The sequence below is a fragment of the Ptiloglossa arizonensis genome, chromosome 5 (genome assembly GCF_051014685.1).
Source record: "Ptiloglossa arizonensis isolate GNS036 chromosome 5, iyPtiAriz1_principal, whole genome shotgun sequence".
NCBI classification, from domain to species: domain Eukaryota; kingdom Metazoa; phylum Arthropoda; class Insecta; order Hymenoptera; family Colletidae; genus Ptiloglossa; species Ptiloglossa arizonensis.
Genome location: NC_135052.1, coordinates 12,530,387 through 12,549,609, shown reverse-complemented (window position 1 = coordinate 12,549,609; position 19,223 = coordinate 12,530,387). Strand labels below are relative to the sequence as shown.

The 19,223-nt window shown below is 43.9% G+C and overlaps 1 protein-coding gene across 5 annotated transcripts; it reads right to left on the bottom strand.

Annotated features, from left to right (window-relative positions):
• Positions 1–1,274: 1,274 nt before the first annotated feature.
• Drep2 (DNA fragmentation factor-related protein 2) lies at positions 1,275–18,487 on the bottom strand. 5 transcript variants are annotated; one of them, XM_076311512.1, is made up of 5 exons: positions 17,448–18,487; positions 14,704–14,800; positions 10,961–11,197; positions 2,645–3,003; positions 1,275–2,317 (listed from the first exon to the last, which is right to left on the bottom strand). In XM_076311512.1, the coding sequence occupies exons 1-5, from the start codon at positions 17,457–17,459 to the stop codon at positions 1,382–1,384; spliced, it is 1,641 nt and encodes a 546-aa protein (XP_076167627.1). In that variant the 5' UTR covers positions 17,460–18,487; the 3' UTR covers positions 1,275–1,381. The 5 variants fall into 5 exon arrangements, with proteins under 5 accessions (XP_076167627.1, XP_076167626.1, XP_076167629.1 ...); XM_076311511.1 differs by having other exon boundaries at positions 1,275–2,320; positions 17,448–18,486; XM_076311514.1 differs by having other exon boundaries at positions 10,961–11,134; positions 17,448–18,485.
• Between the last annotated feature and the right edge of the window lie 736 nt (positions 18,488–19,223).

The window sequence follows — 19,223 nt, the reverse complement described above, 5'->3', positions numbered from 1 at the left end:
TACACGCGCGGATTTTTATACTGGATTCGGTCAGTTAATTTTTAACTAACGCGCGTCGGAGCGGGCAATTGTGTTTCAAATCGCGTGGTATATTTAACTTCGACGCCCAAAACAGCCGCGAAAGGATGCAAGTGTTCTGTGAATACATCGAAACAAAACGAGAAGCGGTCAGTGACTGAGAAATGTTCGGTGAAACGGTACCGTACACCGTACAGCGCATCGCGTGCGTATATCTCTGTTTGTGTGTTCGCGCGTAGTGTGCAACGGGTGTTCGGCGTGTAGTTGTGTGTCACAGTGTACGCGTGTCGTACAACGAGGAGTCGGGTAAAATAGATCCGCGCAAAGAGAAGAGTTTGGAACGTTTTAAAACGAACGAAAAAATAACAACAACCCCTCGAGCAGGAGAGAGGATTAAAAAATACCCGACTCCGACGACCGCGAGACGATTCCTGCGAATCTCTCGCGATTCACGACCAAGAAGAATTTACGTCGGCGATCAACGATGGGTGTATGTGTGTGTTTTGTTTGCGTGCGTGTATGTGTGTTGATGAATGTGTGTGTGTGTGTGTATCTCGAGATTTCTCCTCTTCGTTCAGCTTCCATCTACGATCGTCTTTTCGTTTCGTCTTCGCCCGCTTTCAGTTTCTTCTTCTCTACGGGGACACGATGTGTTTCGGCAGTTTCTTCGGCTCGATCCACGCAACGTTCGGACCGAGGACACGCGGGATTGCTTCCCGTTTCCGGTTTTTGCGATAACGGCATCGAGAGACCGATTAACCACGGAGCAGAGCGCGCGATGTGATCTCTCTCTTTCTCTCTCTCTGTTTCTCCCGTCCTCTTCGTCTCTCTCGTTTTTTTAAATTTTTTTTTTTGCTTTTGTCTTTTTTGGTTTTTTTTTTTTAGATAGGGCAGTGTTGTGGACGGTTACGGACTGAACGTCCGTAATCCCAAAAACGTTTCCTACAAGTATACATACTATTTAATAAGTACATATTTCAACAACCGTCTTTAGAACTAAGTTTATAAGGTATCGTATGATTTCTCTTTTTTTCCCCCAGTTTATTATGACGCGTTCCGTTTGTTTTATTATGAAAACATTTTGAAAAAAATCACGTTTCGCCGCTCGTCCACACCCTCCTCCCCCCTACGTGCCACACCACCCAACCGGATCGTTCCTTCCTATCCCCCTACCCAACCGTCGTTCGACCCACGTCCTTTCCCCGTTCGTTCGACACGCCTCGAAGCCCCGCCCCCAAACCCTCCCCCATTCCCGCAGCTCGATACGTACTATATTTAATAATAATCATTAATAGGTGTATAATCTATCTATCTATCTATCTATCTATCTATCTAACTATCTATCTAGTAAAACAGCATCATATTAAAGTCTATCCTCCTCCTCCTCCTCGTTATCCTCGTTATTCTCCTCGGACTCCTCCTTGTAGCCGGGGTGCTCGGAGATCGCGTAGTAGTTCCCGTTGTAAATGACCCCGAGTTCCCGTAACACGTCGCCGCGTATGATCGCCTTGATCGTCCAGTTGTAGCACTCCTCGCTCTCGCTCTCGCGATCGAGACGCTCGACGTCGAGGATCTTCGAGCTGAGCCGTTCGAGGATTATACCGATGTCCTTGATGCTTAGATGCTTCTGGTCTACGGTGAGCTGATCGATGAGCAGTAAAAACTTCTCCGAGGTGACGATCTCGTCCTCCATGATCGTGTTCTCGGTCTCGGACTCGGAGCTGTCGTGCTCCTGATGATGATTGTGATGATGATGGAGATGGAACCCGGTCGCCGAGTTGCTGGCCAAACGTGGACTCGACTCCTCGTCGGCAGTGTCGCAGAAACGCACGTGACCCTTGTTCAGGCCCGCTCGTCTCGTTCCGTCCGACAACGACGAGGGCGGCTGAGGCGACGGGGTCTGTGTCTGGGTCTGTTGTTGCTGTTGCTGCTGTTGGTGTTGGTGCTGGTGGTGGTGTTGCTGCTGCTGCTGTTGCTGTTGTTGCTGTTGCTGTTGCTGCTGGTACTGCTGGTGCTGGGCGTCCTGTATCGGCGATGTGGCCACGGACTTGTGAACCGCGATTCTGCGTCCCTCCTCGTGCAGGGCGCAGCAATGGAAGTCGCACTCGCCGCTGGCGCTACCGTCGGCACCGTTCACCGGGCTACCGTTCCTCACCACCGGCTGATGGATGTGATTCGAGCACTCGGGCGTGTGGATATGGATGGTGGTGCCGTCGAACGAGTTCGTGCTCTGCTTCACCAAGCGGCTGGATATCCCGTGCGGTGGGGGCTGTGGGGGCTGCGGCGGCTGCGGCTGCTGCTGCTGTCGTTACCACGACGACATTTTTAAACGACGGGGCTTTTGCGAGAGGCTACAACGCGAGATGCGAGACACCGTCGAGGCTTCCGGGTGCGCGTCGAATGGTCTCTCCGTTTCCCGATCCCTAGGGGGCGTGACTTTCTCTTTTCTTTTTTCTTTTTTCTTTTTTTACCCCCGTTTAGACGGAACCGGAGACGTCGTCGGAGTGTACCGACTTGTACACCCGGAAACCTCGCGTTGATCAGTCAACAAGAATCGTAACTGGGACGGGTGGAGTGATAATAGAAAGGAAAGAAAAACAATTCGAAGTGGTAGAGATTATCGTACCATGTCGTCATGATTTATCACAGTGATTTGGGGGCTGGTGTAGCGACTCGGGCCGATCTCGGCCGCCAGGTGTCCCGATTTACCGCCATGGTTGAGCTTGTCCAAGCTGGTCTGTATGACCAACGACGGCCGCTGGATACCGCTCAGATCGGCCTTCTTTGTCGGCGAATACTTGGAGGTCTGCGCATCCGGACCCTTCTGTTGTTGCTGCACCTGCGAGGACGTGGACGAACGTTGATCCCAATGGAGCACAACGGTGACCCGTCCCTTATTGTCCATGATTTTCCACGACGGCGTCTCATCGTGCAGCTCCAGGGCGTGGATCGTTTCGCAAACTATTTTCGGTATAGCTGAAATCGCTGCAATCAGTGGAAAGAACGTGAGTTCGGGCGGTCTCCGTGGTACAGACGGGGGACCGTGAGGGTTCGCTCTCGCGGGGGTGGGGCTACCGCGACGCGAGGGGAACGATTGGACCCGCATTCCTTCCGTGGGACTTCTTGTCGCTCGTACACGGTACATTGTACGCTATAGCAACACCTGAAAATTTTTTAATTATATTAGAATCGGAATAACGGGCCCCGCAATCTCCACAAGCAACACCGTCTCGTGTTGATCGATCTTTCTATAGTTACCAACTATAGGCACGAGATCCGCTCGAGAACGTTGCAAACCAATCGTCTCGTCTCGTGTAATCGTTCGAGTCCCAGGGGGTATTGGAAAAACACTGTCGAAGAATCCCGAACAGCGCAACCGCGCTTCTTCTAAGTTAGTACGAGAAGACCCAAGCGGCGCGACAGCGCTGCTTTTATTTTATTAAAAATCTGAACAACGCGATCGGGTTGTTTGAGACTCAAACGGTTAAAAAAAGAGTTAGTAAATTATTGGTCAGATTGTCGGATAGCGCAGACGTTTGCCTTTCAAACGAACGCGAGAGTAATAATATGCGATCATTTTTAACGATGTTATAGCCACCTACTATGGTCAAAAGGAAAAAAGAAAAAAAAAAGAAAAGAGAGCCACCTACTGCGCAGACTACTCGTCTGACCATATGCGGGGCCATACTACTTGTCTGGACGTGACAGTAATATTACGTGTCTGGCCATGTACAGGGGTATAGTACTTGTCTGATCATCTACGGTGATGCTTCTTATCTGGTCATGTGCGGGGGTATACTACTTGTCTGGCCATATACGGCAATACTGTTTGTCTAACCATATGCGAGGGTATACTACTTATTTGGCCATATACGGTAATACTACCTGTCTGGTCATATACGGTAATACTTCTTGTCTGACCATACGGGTAATACTGCTTATCTGGCCGTGTACGGGTAATACTACTTGTCTGACCGGGTACGGGTAGTACTACTTGTCTGGCTAGGTACGGTAATACTGTTTGTCTGTGCACGAGCGGGCAATACTACTCGTCTGGTCATGGGCGCACAATGCTACTTGTCTGGTCATAGGCGGTAATACTGTCTGTCTGGTCATATACGGGTAATACTACTTGTCTGGCCGTAGGCGAGGACACTTCTACTTGTCCTCGAGTAACGAAGGAAAGGCGAGGACTGAAAAAACGAGGGTCACGTTAAATGGTTATAACTGCGTTAAAAATCACCTCACTTTGTTGCTCTTGCGCTTGTTTGAATGGCAAACGACTGATCTATGCGACAATCTGACCAATAATTTATTAACCCTTTTTTTTGTCTAATTGTCTGACCATACCACCGCAATTTCGATATATCAAACTTTTTATGGGCCAAACGCCTGTTAGCCTCGAAAGGAAACAACTGTTAGAATTAGACAACCCCCATTAGCTTACGCTAATAAATAACACACTATTAAACTATGATTAACACGTTTACTACCACCATTCAGATGGCAAATCGTTAACTATAGATGCTACATTCTATACGTGCACGCAAACTTTCATTAAAATTATACACAAAGATTAAGAATTATCTGATACCGGAGCGAATACTTTCGTGGCTGTACGTGACTGTCGGTCAAAAATTGCCCACTTTTCGAACCGTCGTAAACCTGCTACTCGGGAAACGCGCCACGCGAAATTACATATTTCACGTTGTTTACAGAATCACGAGACTACGCGGCCCTCCCCTCGATACGCCTATCCTTACACGCGCAATACCTCCGATCTATAATTTCACGCTTCACGCTAACGCGAGCACCGAGCGACGAATCAATCAAAGACGCCTCCTCTGTCGCTGCTCGCTTCGCAGCGACCAGTTCCAAGGTACGACTCCCCCATTTTTTTTTTTCTCTATAAAAATACCTCACGACGCCCCGGGGAGTAAATCCGTGGAGCCGCGTTATACCTTACAAAGTATCCGCGTCGCGTCGCACGTTCCCGTTCCTGTGCTTTATATTTTTTTTCTTCTTTTTATTTTTTTTTATTCCGCGGCTTGCTCGTCCACGATGGAACGAGCGCACAGAGAAGAGGTGCCGAGTCGTCCGACAATGCGCGCGCAACACGTCTTCCGATTCCACTTCAACGTCGATCGCGATCGACGCGAAACGGGGGAACTCCCGCGCGAATTTAATGAAAGATGGCGCGACGAAAACCGTTGGAATATTAGCGCCGCGGGTTGCTTCTCGACGAATCAGCGCGTATCAACTTCATTGGACACTATTTGTCCATTTTTCGCGACATCTAGCCGCGGAGGAGATTCTTCTACACCGATTATACGAGTTCTAGCAAAAGCTGGGGAAACGTTTGGATTTTTCAAATTATTCGAACTATTTCCTCCTTTTAAGGGAGGACACACCATCCTGACGAGCCAAAAAATAGAGTATTTTTTTTCCGTTATTTTCTTAAAGTTTAAAGTGTGTAGAATGTTACGTCAAAAAGATATTTCGAAATTCAAATATTTAGCGAAGTTATCAGCGATAAATGAATTTTTTTTGTTTTTCTCAAAACGTAGACGAAAAAGAAGCTTTTCACTCTTTCGTGGGAATTAATCGATGACGAAACGAAATTCTATGAATATTTTCGAACGATTGGAAATAAATGAAGTTTTATTTTTAAGAACTGAAACAAGCGACTTAAATAATTGGGCCGACTGGTTTCGCGAGGCTGTGGCACCAAGAATGAAATGGAAAATTATAAATTATTATTATATAAAAAAACAGTAGAATATAATCGGCGGAAATCTTGATTACGTATCGCTCACTGTCAATGACGCTCCAGGATTGTCGACCCAAATTGCATGCTGTCAACAGTCAACAGTAATCTACGATCCGCACAAACAGTTTTGAACGAAACTGGGTTCGTATCGTAAACGTCAATAAATGTAAATAAACTGTGTGACATTAAGGATTTTCTAGTTAGCTATTTTTACGAAAAATTAATCTTAAACATTTTTGTCTCTGTGAACCTAATTCACGAACCTGAGTTCTGAGAGATTCGCATGGTTTTTAACAGTTGTGTTAGGTTCTATATTAACGTCAAATACTCGTAATAAGAAAATTGTAGATTCGAATCTCGATTTGGGTTTGTCGTTTTTTTTTTTGACCTTTCTTCAAATTACTTTTTATTATTCTACTTTCCTACCTTCTTGTTTTAATGACACAATATTTAAAAATTATAAAATAATATTCAATTCTTATTCTTCGGCGAAATATCTTATTGTTTGGTACAAACTCACACAATATGAATATAGTATCGGTTAATAATCTTCGTTAACCGAGAAAATGGAAAAGTAACGAAAAGTTTGAATAAAAATAATTGTCCTATTCGAAATTCGAACCATCTTCTTACTACAAATTCTCTACCCTGATGCACTCTTCTGATTCAAATTGTTTGTTACAAAAATAATATAAAATATAAACATATATAGACTAATAAATCCGGAACAAAAGATTCACTATTTGACACATCTTAAATTTAATAATCTGCATTTCTTCGTTTTCAAATTACCAGCAATATTTCACTATAATTAATCGACGGGGTACATATTTTATTATTCTACGTGGCTAAGTATGTTACATATCAATTTCATATAATATAAAAAAAAATATTTTAATATTTATTTCATATAGTATAAAAAAAAAAATATTTTAATATTTATTTCATATAGTATAAAAAAAAAAATATTTTAATATTTATTTCATATAGTATGGAAAAAAATGATATACTTCAAATTAAATTAGAACGATAAATCTTATGGCAATTATTGACCCCAGCCCGTTAACCAACATAATTGTTGCGAACCACTTGCGTTTATCGGTTTTTGCAAAAGTTCTTGAAGACAAAAATGTTCAAAGCTAGTTTCTATGTATACGGCTAACCAGAAACACTCTTGATGCTCTGCAGTTTGTTTATAATACATCTACCACTACAATTTGTGCCCTGTTCCATTCGAAAAGCGTTCAACCGGATCGTGGACTCCCCTTGTAAGCATAACGTCAGCGGAGCGTCTCCTTTAGTGTGAATGCGTCTAAAACAATGTTATAATTTTTTCTTTTCAACATGAACGTCGCTCGAGCGTCAGGTGAGATCACAGTGGAAGCGAATTCGCGCGAACTGACGACACACGATCACTTGTATAGTGAATTTTAGTGCGGATAAAATATCTTACCTAGGGCAACTCATTAATGCATACAGTTCTTTTACCACTCGAAGAACCAACAAAATTTCACGAAGCAATGGAATCTTTCCTTCAACGTGATACAATTTCTTCAATCTTAATTAACCCTGACCTAATCCACATCTGCTAAATTTGCATATGCAAGTACGTATTAACCTATTAATGCATAGCGTCGATATGTCGATAATTTACTTTTACTAGATACGTTGATCGTACAGCGAGGGATTGGAATATACTTTAAAAAGCATTCTCTTGATGTTAACTCAAGTACTGCACGTTACGATAGTACTCGGAACAATTGGTCTCGAGATATCAATTTGTATCCTCGAGTACTGTTTTTATATCATTAACTGTAAAACGCAACTGTACCAGTTTCGTTAAAAAAAATGAACAAAAATGTACACACAAACTTGGTAGTGGAGTTAAAGAGAATGCGACACCATTAATGAGCAGTGTGGAATCATTTACGCGTAGTTGCAGAGAAGGCTGACTAAAAGGCTGACTACTAGTAAAACGTCTGACCCAGTACGAGTTGTAACTCCTTTCAGGATTGATCTTTCTTTCGTCTTACGATACACTAGTGCGAACGATGCATTCTTTTTTGCATTCTTTCTGTTCCAGAATTTTAGTAAAGAATTCTTCTGTGAAGAATTTTATTTACCAAAAAGCTTTCTATTTAAAACAGCTGTTAAGAAATAAAAGAAAGAATGTATGAAAATGATATATTCCGAAATTTTAACTCGAATAGTGAACGCTACAAATATATTTTTTTTTAATTAAATATACGTATGTGTAACATCTTGTTACCCACATATATATATAAATTTTATAACCATCATTGAAACTGTTTTTAAAGTTGACTCCAATTTAGCTACATGTTGTTAAACAGAGTTAAGCAAACAACAACAGAAGTTGTACGAATACTTTTATATGTTCTTGGAGACCCACAATTATAACTTCGTCACACAACAAGATTAGCAATAACATTAAGATAAGCGTATTAATAATTCTTTTAATTTCTCAAATTCACGACACACGACAATAGATCGTTGTCAGCTGATTCCACTCTCGATCTCTCGTTATTTATCCAATTAATTGGATATGTCGGAAATTTTAGAAATTAAAGTCATTCATAAATACACTTTTCCCCTAAGTTATTAATTTTTTGCACGATGGAATATATCTCCTTTAATATACAATTTTGTTATTTCCGCCCTCTGTTACATTGAATATAATACAATTATACGTTTCTAAAAACATACCAAAATATTCACCACATTCTTTTATTGTTGTTTGTTTAACTCTTCGAACAATTCACAATTCTTTTTATCTGCTTCTGAATATATCGTTTATTCGTATTTTTCTTTCTTCGTTAACTCTTGTCGCCTTGAAACTTTATAACAATTAAAATTACCCTTTACTGTTCACAATACCGGTAAAGCATCGAAAATTGTTACACACCGATACTAAAATCCTTCTTGTCATCCATAAATCCTGACCAATAGTCATGCAAATATTTTCGAAAGATTCTGATCGCTAACACCAAGGGACATTCTCTTCGACTCTCCGGTATACGATTGAATACAAAGTTGCGCTCAAACACTCATAGATTGCTGAAACAAAACCACCATTCGTCTATTCGCGCGATCGTCAGTTCGCTAGAAATCGCTTACACCGCAGCCACACCACTTGAATCGCTCGTAGATCCCTAGAACAAAACAGCACCATCGATCCAGAGATGGGTAAAATTTGATCGAATACAAAGTGACTATTCGAATTAAAATTCGAATAAAAGATAACGAATCGAATTAAAATTCAAATAAAAGATTCGAAAAATTCGAAAAAGATGACTATTCGAATTAAAATTCGATTAAAAATGACTATTCGAATTAAAATTCGATTAAAAATGACTATTCGAATTAAAATTCGATTAAAAATGACTATTCGAATTAAAATTCGATTAAAAATGACTATTCGAATTAAAATTCGATTAAAAATGATTATTCGAATTAAAATTCGGTGAAAAATAACGATTCGAATTAAAATTCGAATGAAATGTGGCTCTTCGGATTAAAATTCGAATAAAAAACGACGAACAAAACCGACACATTCGCGATCGCAAAGTTTACTCGATTGAACGAATAAATTTGTACAGTATGTACGATTAACTTTCGAAAAATTTCAGACCCAGCAATGAAAGCGTACTCGAACGTTGCTCGACAAAGAGAATGATTACCACAAGAGGAAGCAAGATAGATACAGTAGACATAAGTACGTCGAGCTGCGACGACCAAGATTCGGTGCTTCAAAAAAGTGCCGCCATGATAAAAAAAAAAAAAACAATCGTGCAATCTAGAAAATTTTACTTCCCGTTTCTAAAAATGGTGCACACTTCGGATTCTTTCGATCGAAATGAGTCCAAACACGGCATAAATCGGAGTACATTGATCGACTTAATGTATGCAGTGTTACGCGATATGTAATGTATCTTTTCTTTTCTGCCAGATCGGATTTCCTTGAGCTCGAAATGTTGATTGAGGGAGATAAATCGTGGAAAGTTAATTGTACAAGTTTCAGTGAAAGTTAACCCCGCATTACTGTAGATTGGTTTTAGCTTAAAATTGTTTACCTTTTATTCGAAACTTTCATTCGAATAAAAATTGTTCTCGTTTCTGCCGCGATTATACGAACAATGTTTCGTTCTAGCTATTGAAGATTGTAAGTTCAGACAGGCGTGATCTCGCGCGAACACAGGATAATTTGTTCCATCTACGAAGTATCCTTCTCCGTCCCCTTCTATTTTAATGAAACTTTACTGGTTTCTATAACGCTAAAAATTAATGAGTACGTACTTTTTCTTTTTTTTTTTTAGTTGCGACAATCCAAGTTTAACGGATAAAACTACCCTCGAAAGTTTCACCCACTAATACTATCTTGAAAACTATCGGAGACAGGGGGAAATTTTGCCATCCTTTTGAAAGTGATAACTTTTTCAATACAATTATGAACGATTTGTAAATGCACGGTGTAAATTAAAATTTGTGTCTTACTATACGCGTATACCTACATAACATACATTTTCAAAATCACTTTCAACAACCCTATACTCAAACTCTTTTTAAAACACACTGTAACGAAGTATGTGTATTTCGAATTTACAATTAACCGCAAATGCCCTTATTCTCTACCACTATCGTACATCGACGATCGAAAACATAAAACGATCGATTGAATCTTCTTTAAATGATGAAAATTAAAAAATCTTCCACGCGTAATATAAACTAACATTTACAAGAGACCTTCACTTTCCTATTAATACCATCTCACCGATACAACGTGTTATTTTTCATCGAAAACCATACAGAGCCATGAACCATATTTTTCTGTTTAAAAAAAACTTCCTCGTACAATCGATGGTTTTTCAGATAGCATACAGGGATGAAACTTTCGGTAAACAGTTTCACCTCTTAAACTCGAGTTACAGAGACCGAAGAAAAATACGTGTTTCTTGTTTTTCACCGCTCTACAAGTTTCTCAGAAAAATTCGATGGAAGAACACTTCGTGGACATTTCGTGTCGATAACGATCACAGGTACGCGCAAAATCGCTTTCAGCGTAAACGTGGCTTTATATCGAGCTTTCCACGCTCGCGAGATCGGGGTGACCGCGAAAGCCTCGTACACTCGTTAATTCTTTCGACAAATAGATACCGGCGCGTATGATGTCGACTCCTGTTGGACACCAACGTTCACCATGCCGCAGCAACAACAGGATCGTGTTGTTCGCTAGGGTCTTGAAGTATTCGCCGTCCTCGACCTGCGTCCCGTCCGACTCCAACACTAAAGAGACATTCTCGTTCTGTGGCACGCCCAACTTCTCCTTGCCTGGAGAGGAACAACAGCACCAGACAGCGATTAGATATCTCATGCGTCGATTTCGTGCTAGTGCTAAAAAAGAAGGTAGATACAGACCGGGGCAAAACTGCTACCAACAGGGTGAATACACGCCGTAGATCAAAATTAATGGTACAAATAAAATTGGGAAGATCCTATGATTTAAATAAAGACGAAAATATGGAATGATAAAATTGCACCGGAGGCTTCGATTTTTAGAAAAATGCGTTCGAAAATTAATTTCACGTACGCGTACGTAATTGTAAATATATACAGTGTGGGTAAAAATTCGTGGTGCAAATGAAGTTGGGGAGATTCCATGATTTAAAATAAGACGAAGATATGGAATGATAAAATTGCACCGGAGGCTTCGATTTTTAGAAAAATGCGTTCGAAAATTAATTTCACGTACGCGTACGTAATTGTAAATATATACAGTGTGGGTAAAAATTCGTGGTACAAATGAAGTTGAAGAAATTCTATGATAAGACGAGAATATAAATTAATGAAATTGCACCCGAGATTTCGTTTACGAAAAAAATATATTTGAAGATCAATTTCGTGCATCTAATCGATGTAGACGTTTAAAGTATCCTCCAATAAAGTAACGTATTAATAGGTTAATATTGACGGTAAACAGTGTGTAAGATTATATCGTATAGAAAAACAATCACAGTAGTCGTGTGTAGTGAATCCTAGTCGATCATCGATTAGGTGTACGCGTACTAGATTGATTTTCATATGCATTTTTCACGAAAACTTTATTTCGAGGGGTGAAATCTCCCTAGCCACGTTTGTATCAGAAATTTTCATCCACTATGTATTTTTCATCGTCGAGCAAACGCTGTCGTCTCGATCGCAACTCGATACGGATTTAGATCGAGGGATCTGCCCTGGTTTCGAGATAAAAAATGGATTTTTTCCTCTTTACACTTTCTTCGAATTTAAAGTCTTGGGAAACGTTATGCTCGAAAGGATTATCGATGAAATTGGAAAAATTAGTAATATTAATAGGACGTTCGACCGTGCACTATATATATGTACCCTTGTAATGTAGGCCAAACTTTAAATCCGATTTTTCTCGAAATAATAATGTTTTTTCGAGCACGATATCTCGAAAACCAATAGACCGATTGATTCGAGATTCCACGCGGGTAGAAATTAAATGAATCTCTATCGCTCGAACTAAAATGGACTCTGTATCTTTATAAGTGTTATTAGTTTTACCGTTCGAAGGAGCAACACAATTTGACGAAGCGATCGGATTTTTTTGTTTCAATTCACGAGGATTAAGAACCTTTCGAATTTTTCGTTCCGAGACGAGAATTATCGTAGCAAATGTAGAAACAAGTTCTACGATATTATTCATTAATTTGACAAAATTCGTACCTAGAACACGTTGCTATCATTTGACGATGTATGAATAAATATCCCTACGAGGTTTGAAATTTACACGTTTCCCCGCAGTCTTTGCGGCGAAAAATTTGAAATACCGTTCAATTCTCCAAACTCGAAAACTGAACAGACCCCTTGAATCAGCATCGAACGCGATTATACGGTTCGATTCGAATAGAACACGCCGACATAGTTTACGCCGTGCTCATTTTTTTATACGCGAGCTAAAATAGAGCGCACCAGGTGTTTATTTCGACTACGTTTACACCGTACGACGGCAACGTTTACACCGAGCGTATCAAGTTTATAAAAGGTGCGAACAAGATATCTAAAAATAAAGTATACGAGCACGCAACGTGTTACGTCTTTATGCGATAAGTGATAAAAAAAAAAAAAAAAACACACACACACAATTACAATCTCCCACACGATAGATCTAAACTTCACATTATTAACGATTAAAGAAAAAAAGAAAAGAAACAAGACGATAAATTACGAACGATTGAAATTGTTCAAAATTTAAAATTACCCAAAACCAACTTTCGATTTAAAATAACCCGGTCGTCGAATCGCGAGGTGTAACCGTTAAATTGTTAATCGATTACAATATTTACCCATCGGTGCAAATTTCTCAAACTTTTCCATATTCCAAACTCGTGAAATTACTAAAGTTATCGGGTCGTTCGGAAAGTCGTTTCGTTTTTTTTTTTTTTTTTCGGTGAAACACGAGTTTTTTATAATGTATAAACATTTTATTAAATTGCATATTCTCCGTTTTGGAAAACGAAATGACTTTCCGAACGAGCCAATGATACCCAAAGTTACTCGTTGAAGTACCTGTTACGAGAGACGAGCGAGTCAACCTTGACACGGCTGTTTCGCGGAGCGCACGAGTGTTTACAGCGCCGCGAGAACGTTCTAATGCGCGCATTATTTTAATTCGATACGCCTTCTTCGTGCCGTGCCAACTTGATACGCCGTCGTTTACAACGGAGCCGTTCGACGCGAATCGAGTGGGTACTCGGTTACGCGGTATCAAACGCGTGTAAACCGTTCTCTCTGTGCGAGCTGGTTGCCTGGCTGCCTGCCTGACCGTCGATTCCAACGTTACGCGTGCACGTGGACGCGTAACGTTCAAACTTCCGATCGCGCGGATACCGTTACGCGCTTCGAACTCAACGCGACTCCGGGCTCGTGAACAAAAAAAGGAGGGTGAAAAAAAAGACACGTGGCATTAGCCCCGATATACAGTAGCACGCGATAGTATCCGTATGCTCTGTTACAAGGATACTCTCCTAGCCCGTAAATACGAAAATTTGTACGTTCCGAGGGCACAACAGTGGATACACTTAACACCGAAACTACCGATAGATTTCGATACGTTAAAGCGTTCCTCGTACGTATACTCAGGGAAATCGATGATCGAGGAAAAAGAGGAACTTTTTTCCAAGTTTCTATTCTCTGCGTTTTTTTTTTTTTTCTAAAAGAGGAACTATGGAAGTTGATTATATTTATAAAATAGAAAAAGTGATAAGGTCTTGTGAAAATATGCTGCGAAAATTAAAGTAAATTTCTTTGTAAAAGCAATCGATAGTCATTTCGACCGGTTGGTGAATCCAGTGTTGATTAGATCTCCAGAGGGTGAAATCGCACTTTGAAAATTCCAAATTTTCTTCGTTTCTTCGATACAATTTTTACCGCTACTTTTTACCATCGAAGCGTTAAGAATTGAACATTTTTCTTAGGAAGATTTTTGCTCTATCTCGCACGTTTGCGAGGAAAATGAAACTCTTCGCAAGCTCTCGTACGAAACGGAGCAAAACGCGAATAATGTTCACTTTCGAGTACTCCGTAATTCCAAGGGAAGTTACGTTGAAATACATTGAAAAAAAATCTGAAAACTTTCGAAATATTATATCACCTTCCGGGAGAGATTTTCCGCGTGGAAAAAAAATTGCTTCGTGTATCAACCGTAGCGTGCGAAAATTTTCGCTAAAATCGGACCTGCGGTTCGGAGGAGTGTTCCCGTGAAAGAGCGCACGGATACTTTCGCGACCGATTGTACGTACACGTACGCGTGCACCGTAGCTCCCCCCCAAAAGGGAGTCAGCGGGGCGCTACGGTTTCTCAGTTTGGTTATCGTTATCGATGGACGCGTTCCTTACCCCGGTGTATCAGTTCCTCGAAATTGCTAACGACCAGTCCCTTTCTTACGTTACGCCAGCTGTCCCATATCTTAAAAGGTCTCTTGCTCCGTAACTCCTGCACAGAAATCAACCGTTGCAATTTTCGATTGAGCCGTGGGGAAAGGTGTAGGAGGTTCAGACGGAAACGGTGGTAGGTGGCGTCTAACGCAGCCAGCGGACGCGTGCTCTTGGTCAAAGCGTTTTTACCTACCGGTGTATCGCTCGACGTAGAAGCTACGGGTTAAAGGAGAAGAGGAGTGGGGAGGGGAGGCGGGGTAGGGGTGTTATTTTACGGCGTTACTTTACGGCGAACATTATTCCGTCGGTTTCAGGCGCGGAGTACGTGCAGTGAATCGTCGAGTATCGGTATTCGTAGCTACCGATCGTCGCTGCGCGAGTACTGGTATCCAAACGTGTACTCGTGCCGGAAAACCCGATCGGGACGAAATTTCGTCCCCCCGTGGGACGAATTAATCCGTTTATTCCGCATCGTCGACGAAATTAGCATCCGTAGAAAATATACGAACGTTCCGTGCAAACGGAATCGGAACCGAGCGGTGGGGGAAAACTCGCGGCGTGGAAGCCTCGCGGGTTCCCGAACGCGGACACGAGGGACCCAGCGACCGAACGGTATCGGGGCGAAGAAAAAAAAAAAACAAAGTATCAATGGGCGTTGGATAGCTCGAAACGGAACGTAATTGCGTGTAAAGAAACCGTAAAACCATCGTTCGAGCCGCCGTGGAAAATGCTTATCGCCTAGATGTTAAACGAACCGGAGTGTCTGCGCGCCGGGTCAACGGGAAAGTAATTTCTACCCCCCCCCCCCTCTCACCCATCCACTCCCCTCCGCCCCTACGTGTTTTATACGCGATAACCAAGTAGAACGTACTATAAACAAAAGCCAATCCGCGCGCGCGTCTCGAGTGAGAAATTATTATCGAGTACCCGTGTATCCTTGCGACGGTTCGTTTTTTTCACCCGTATTCTTTCTTCAACGTTTTCGTTGCTATTTTTCCGCGCATCCTCACCTGGTAGGGAGGCAGGGGTGCTATCTCGGCGCTCGTTGCGGACGCAACGACGAGACAGAAGGAAACGCTCTCGCGGAGAATAGTAAATCTTCCTTACGTCCTTTCGAACCGGAGAGGAGGTCCCTATTGGACACGCGGGACGTACAGGACCAAAAACAGTATCCTAAGTCCGTTTGCGCGCACGTCGAAGCTTCCGATAACCTGATCCGTCACCGAGAACGGTACTACGCGTCGCGCGAAACGAAATCGAAGAGCTATACACGCCTTCGGTGGGGCGGGGAGGGGAGGGGGGGAACGTTTTCGCGAAGAAATCGAATGACACGGAGAAGCGTCCAGCGGTCTCGTCGCTCGTCGTGTTCGTTTCCTCCCGTAATGTGCGAGAAGAAAGGGGGAAAAAAAAAGAAAGAAAGAACGAACGAACGAACGACCGAGAAAACGAAACACGGCTCGGGTGGTCCAGGGTCGCGGGGTCAAGAGGGCAGCGATCAGTCGATCATCGAGGTTAACGGGTCTCCGGAGCGGTCGAGCGAGAGACACGATGCGCCGCTGGAACCCGCGAACGATATTAAAATAACGCGAGCCAAAGAGTGGAATTATTATGTTTGGGTTGTCCCTAGTTTTCAACAGGGAGGCGCAAAGCGAACGGGGGTTGCGCAGACGCGGGCGCAACTTATGGTCGAAAACACTGACCTGATTCAATCATTCTCGGGTAACCGATCAGGAAAGAAGACGGCATTAAAAAAGGAAAGAAAAACACAGAGGAGGAGCGAAGAAAAGCAAAAAGCAAAACAAACAAACGGGGAGAATCTCGCGAGAAGACACGCATCGAAACGCGCGGTGACACGCGTTGAAAGATACGAAAAAAGAAAAAACGAAAGAAAGAAAAAAAAAACCGTTCTCGCGACGTCGTCGAAGGAACGCGTGAAACGACGAGGAACTCTGCGCGGCTCTCCTAGGTTCGTACGTGCTTTGCACCGTTGATCCCGGAACAGGGAACGCACGCGATGCGGTATCCTCGGGTAGGTAAGGTCTTGGGGTAAACAATGCCGCGATACGCCGAGACGAGCGACCTAGACACCGTGGATCGAGGCCACGTCGATCCCCGAGCGATCACTTCCAACGGGGACGGGTAGCGTATAACCTAAAAAAAAGGAGCGGAGCTGCGCCGAACGCAGTCTAGGTCGCAGCCTGGACGTGGGGGAGAGAGAGCGGCTCGACGATACCGCTACGAAACGGCCAGAACGAACGTCGAGGAGCCGAGCGTAGCGCCCGTGCGAGACGATGTCTAGCGAGTGTCCCCGGTCGACGGGTAACGCGACGTTGTATGCGGCACTTTCGACCCGCGTCGTTCCCGTCGTCGATGCGTACGAACGCGTGAGAGAACCGACGCACGACCTACCCGACGAGGATGATGCACTCGCGGGCAAAGCGTGCGCGGTCTGTCCGGCACGAGACGCGCAAACGAAAGAGCGAGGGAGAGTTCGTCCGGCCGGGCACCGCCGAGTACGAACGTCTCCGGTTTCAGAGGGGGGTCGCGGTGAAACGAAACGTCCAGGGACGGTCGACGTCGTGGACGGACACGGGTCGTCGACGGGACGGTAGACCACGGGCGACGTTCGTCGTGTGTACGGAAATATGTTATGTACGTTTCGCGCGAGCTCCACGGTAAACGTGCAATGCAAAGAAATAGCGTACCTCTCTTGCCATTACGTCATATCCCTGCAGGTAAGGGACCGTCCCAGCGAGCACTTATTCAGAAGGAACGAGCAAAGAAGCTGCACGTCGCATTATCGCGGCGACGGGATGCTCTCGTGCACTACTGTCCGCCCACCCTGCTCGCGCTCTCAGTCTTTCTGTGTCCCTCTCCCCCCTTGCGCCCGTTGCTTCCCTCTCTTTCGCGGCCCGTTTCTCTCCGTTTCTCTCGCCTCCGTGCGTCTCTTCCTCGTTCTCCTCCCGTTTCCGTCCGTTTCTTCTCGTGAGAGTCCGCTCCTAACGGCCGATCCTCTCGCGAACCGTTTCGCTCCCCGTACCGTGCACCGTACACCGATAACACCTCGCGATGCGACACCGTTTACTCTCTCCCGTTCTCTCCCTATTTTCCCTCCGATGTATATATGTATATCTGTTCTCCCGCGATCCCCTTTTCTCGCGCGCTAGCGACGTCTCGCTCTCTTTCTCTCTTTCTCTCTTTCTCCGCTCCCTTTCTCTCTCGCGCTTTCTCTCTCTACCTTTCTTTCTCTTTCACTCTAGTTCTCTTTCTCGCGCGCTCTTTCTTTCTTTCTATCTATCTATCTATCTATCCTTCTTTCTCTCTTTCTCTCTCTTTCTCTCTCCCTCTTATCCGGTTGCTCTCCGGTTCTCCGAGTCCGTCTCTGGATTTTCCTGGCACTCTCCGTGTGTTCCAGCCCGTGGTATCGGCGTGGCGTTTCGCGCGAGCGAGCGAGCGAGCGGAGCCTCCGGTATCAACGCGCGGGCCGTACGCGAGCGACCACCTCCTCGCGGGAACACCTCATTCTAGCTGCCCTCGCCGTACAATTACCCGATCTAAGATTTCACTAGCGCATATGGGGGCAAATTGTAACAGTGGCTTCCTCCCAGCGGTTACTGCGGCGACTCCTAGTTTTAGATCGATTCTCTCTCGGTGTACGTACAGACACCCTCGCCCTCACCCTCGCCCTCGCTCTCTCACCCTCGGCCTCTCCTTCTCCCCACGAGTTCACCCGCAACAACCTCGCCCCACGCGCGCCTCTCTCTTCCGACTGACGACCACTGCCTCCTCGTATCCCCCACGATCACTTCCCGAGCTACCCAGTTCCCGAGTTCGTTCCAAACGGTGCTGCCTACCAACTTGACAACCCGTTGACAACCCCGTGGAAGGTAACTAACACGCCCGCGTTACCCACCAGTTTCTGTCGATAACTCTGCTGCGCGATTTCTTTGCGATCGACGGTCGACGGAAAAACTTGCTCTCTTGCTATGATAAAGTAGGGACTGTCGGGTATGATAATGCCCGATTACAATAACGTCTCGTACAATGCCATCCCCACCAATTGGGGGAATTCACATCGAAACCGGTAAATAAACCTTAGGCCGGAATTCCATGGGTGTGTTTTGTGCACCGCGTTCGACACGCGGCAGATAGCGTTTCTATAGTGTTTCAAACGTGTTTCACGATCGTGTAACCGACTGTGTTGAAACACGTGATTTCTGTTTCGGTGAAGAAAACACGATGTATGACACGTGGCCTGCAAAATGCTCGTAGAGCCCTAGCTTTGGTCATTCTTCGCGTAAACGAACGCATTGACTCGATGACTTTTTACAGCATATTACTTCACAGGTTGAGAGTAACCAGCTCTGTTTTCACAACACTCGATTCCGTAATACGTTACGTTGCGTTACCACGTGATTGCATGACGCGTTCGAAAACAGGCGTGCAGCTATTTTACGATCGTTATCGTTTCCGTTGTCTGG

What these genes read in the sequence shown, in the direction of transcription:
- Drep2 (XM_076311511.1), bottom strand. An exon ending in AGTCGACATCATACGCGCCG is followed by an intron (nt 3,004 to 10,960) that starts GTATCTATTTGT and finishes CACTGATTGCAG; the next exon opens with CGATTTCAGCTATACCGAAA. An exon ending in TGATAAATCATGACGACATG is followed by an intron (nt 2,321 to 2,644) that starts GTACGATAATCT and finishes TGGTAACGACAG; the next exon opens with CAGCAGCAGCCGCAGCCGCC.